The sequence below is a fragment of the Bison bison genome, unplaced genomic scaffold (assembly GCF_000754665.1).
Source record: "Bison bison bison isolate TAMUID 2011002044 unplaced genomic scaffold, Bison_UMD1.0 scf7180017864249, whole genome shotgun sequence".
NCBI classification, from domain to species: Eukaryota; Metazoa; Chordata; class Mammalia; order Artiodactyla; family Bovidae; genus Bison; species Bison bison.
The window spans coordinates 263,318-266,493 of NW_011494821.1; the positions used below are offsets into that span (position 1 = coordinate 263,318).

General features: G+C 55.3%; 1 protein-coding gene across 4 annotated transcripts in view; it reads left to right on the plus strand.

The window, feature by feature from the left end:
* DLG4 (discs, large homolog 4 (Drosophila)) overlaps positions 1 to 3,176 on the plus strand; it is a 23,152-nt gene that overhangs the window by 4,748 nt on the left and 15,228 nt on the right. For 2 of the 4 annotated variants that reach the window (XM_010847346.1, XM_010847352.1), the window contains exon 2: positions 2,914 to 3,078. In XM_010847346.1, the coding sequence (XP_010845648.1) occupies positions 2,914 to 3,078 (165 nt within the window). The remainder of the gene's footprint in view (positions 1 to 2,913; positions 3,079 to 3,176) is intronic. The other 2 variants (XM_010847347.1, XM_010847349.1) reach the window with 1 other exon arrangement.

Genomic DNA, 3,176 nt, shown 5'->3' on the forward strand with positions numbered 1-3,176 from the left:
GTGCCGCGGTACGGGCTCCGGCCCCGCTCCCCTCTTTCCGGACCCCCCAAATCTCGGGGTGCAACCTTCAAGTGCTGTCGCTCTTCCTTCTGCTTGGCGGGGTCTTTGGGTGGCAGTGTCTCGCGGACAGGCGCAGTGGGTCGCCCCTCCTATGATCATTCACTTTCACTCACAACCCTCTATTCTGGGGGTGCAAGCCTCCGTTCCAGGTCATTCTCGCAACTGGGGCGGTGAAGAGAGGGCCAAAGGGAAAAGCAACAGCGACCCCAGGCCTTTGGCTTATCCTATGCTATTACCTGTGCCTTAATATATTGGGGGTTCAGACTTGGTCCCAACTGCACTGGAGCTGTCGCTGGTCATGGCCCTGAGCCCCAGTAGCGTAAAGAGGGGACCCTCCTTCCTAGCCTGCCTTGCGTTAGTAGTCCTTTAGTCTGGGATGAGAGGTGCTGACCTCAACCCCCACCTCCCAGTTTGTAGTTTCCTAATGACTCTCCCACCCCCACCTCTCCAGAGGTTTTTCCTTACTACATTTACTTTAAAAATTTCCAGGGACTGAACATAGGCCCTAACCTCTTTCAGCCACATTCTGGGAACTCTGGTATCCTTTCCTTGTTCCCCATCTCCCTGACTTTGTCACTAGATCAGGAGGAGCCTTTTTCTCAGTCCCAGACACCCCACTCCCCACGGGGGTAGGGAAGGGAGAGGTGTCTGCAGTCTCAGTGTGCTACAAATTTTCTTTCATCTCCTCTCTAGAATAAACAATGAAATGTCCTTTTCCACGCTTCCATTTTCATTGTGTGCATCCTGACATTTCTTCATCGGGATTCAGGAATTTTCTCTGTGAGGTGGGGCGAAGATGGAGGGGCTTTGGGCTCAAACCCTCCCTGCTGCGTCCCAAACTCCAAAAACTTGAAGCTGCAACCCTTGGTCCTGTCTCAGTTGTCACGCAGGGAATTGGGGGCTTTGTGAAGAGAGAAGAGAGCAATCTCCTTGTCTCCTTTTTCCCTCCCTGGTCCCTCCAGTTTTGGGGCTCTGTCCCTCAGCTCTTGCACTATCCAGGCTGAAGACCACCTTTTCAGAATGTGGCACAACAACCTCTTTCAGTTCATCAAATTCTGTTACCCAAGAGGGCCCAGCTTGGAGGAGGATTATTTAATTTCTACTTCCCCTAACTTCCCTTTTCCACTTTTTGTGTTCTTCGTATGGAAACCTGGAGGGAGCTAGGAGTTTTTCCTCCAAGTCTGTCTCCAAGGCCAGAAAACAAAGTGTACCTTGATGAGCCCCTTTTCTTTCTTTAAGACTTCAAACATATCAAGGTGGGACTTCCCTGGTAGGGTCCAGTGGTTATGACTCCACACTTCCACTGCAGGGGGCGTGGATTTGATTCCTGGTCAGGGAACTAAGATCCTGCATGCTTAATGGTGCAGCCTTAAAACAAAGTGTATCAAGGTGCTCCTTGATCTCAGCTGTCTCTGTGTTCTGGATTGGAGACTCTTAATGGACCATTTTCCTCTTCCTATCCTCTTACTTTGTCCTTAACCATGGCCAAAGTGGACTACATCCTCAGCCTTGGTTCCTCATCCTCAGAATTTTCAGAATCATACTCTGTGTCAGGCATTGACCTTGATAAGCTTCCTCCAGTTTGATTTTGTAACTGTTGTCCTCCGAATGTTGGGGTCCTCTCAGCTTTTCAGATACTTTTTTTGAGAGGGAAATCTTGCCTTCTCTTTTTACCCATGTGTACTGGGGAGCGTATTCTGTCTTCTGCAGTCTCTGAGAGAGCCCTACACATGGTAACCTCCCCTTCCTCCACAGAACCTGGCCTTGGGGAGGGTTTGCTTCTGTGAGGGGCAGAGGCGCTACCCTTCATTACTGTTTCCAGCTGCCCTCCTCTCTGGTCCCTCCGTTAATCTCATTTACTGGAGTCTGTATTAAGCTAGTAAGGGAGGCCCTTGAGATGGTATGCAGTGAGTTAGGAAGGGGAATCAGGGGTCAGGTTGGGTCTTTCACTCGTAAAGGCCAAAGGGAGACCAGGAATTTACTCTGAGGTTCTACCCACTTCCGCAGTCACTGAACCTGGAAGCTGGCATCCATTCTTGCCCCCTTTCTAAGCCCTACCATCTCTGTTCCTCCCCCACCCTCCCCCTTCTTCTAGTATATCCGATTAGCTGGCTGGCCTCTGGGCATTTGTAGAGGTGGGGGAGTCCTGGGGCCCCCTTGCCGAAGACTTGGGAACCAGCAAGGCCAGCTGGACCGGTTTAACTTTGTCCTGCCAGGGGGGCTGGTGCCAAGTACCTGCTAGTTGAAGGGCTTGACTGCGGTCCCTGCCCGGGGTATGCAAAGTGTTGGGGAGTGATTTCTTCCTGGGGCAGAGGCTGCAGTAGGGAGACTGAGGCAAGGAGGCTGGAGTGGGGTGGGATGGAGTACCGAATGGGAGAAGCAACTCGAAGGAGGGAGGTTACAACACGGGGAATGGGCTTAAGGTATAGAGGAAGCTGGGGGTGGGGGGGAGCTGATGAGGTAAGCAAAGATGCTGGGGATGGAGGTAGAGAAGGGGAGGGGTGCACGTGGCCGAGGGGCTGGAGCTCTGGGGAAGGGATGAAGAAACGGACTTCAGAAGAGGGGTGTGCTGGGGAGAAGGCGGGGGTCCTAGGCTGGGAGTTGGAAGAGTTGCGGGGAGGGTGCGGATTTGGGAAGAGAGGAGAGGTGCCAAGGACCTGGCGGGAGAGGGGGCTGTGGGGAGGGTGGAGAGAGGGGAGCCAATGGGCTGGAGGACAGGGAGGGGGAGGAGCTGGTCAGGCCCCAGGGCCTTCCGCACTGCACAGGCTGGGGAGCGGAGGCGCGGCCGGGGCGGGCCGCCTGGAGCCCGAGGCGCTGGGCCGGCCCCCGTGACGCCTCGGTCCCCGTCCCCAGAAATACCGCTACCAAGATGAAGACACGCCCCCTCTGGAGCACAGCCCGGCCCACCTCCCCAACCAGGTAAAAGCCCCCGAGCTGGTGCACGTGGCGGAGAGGAACTTGTCCCACCTCGAGGCCGTCCAAGGGGTCGTGGGCCACGCCCACTTCTCCCCCATCAAGGTAGGAGACTCAGGCGGCCCCCTCCCCAGTGCAGCCCTCGGAGCCTCGGAGCTACACCTATCCCCAAGGCCCGGTAGGGCGAGAGCCAGAGGTGGGGG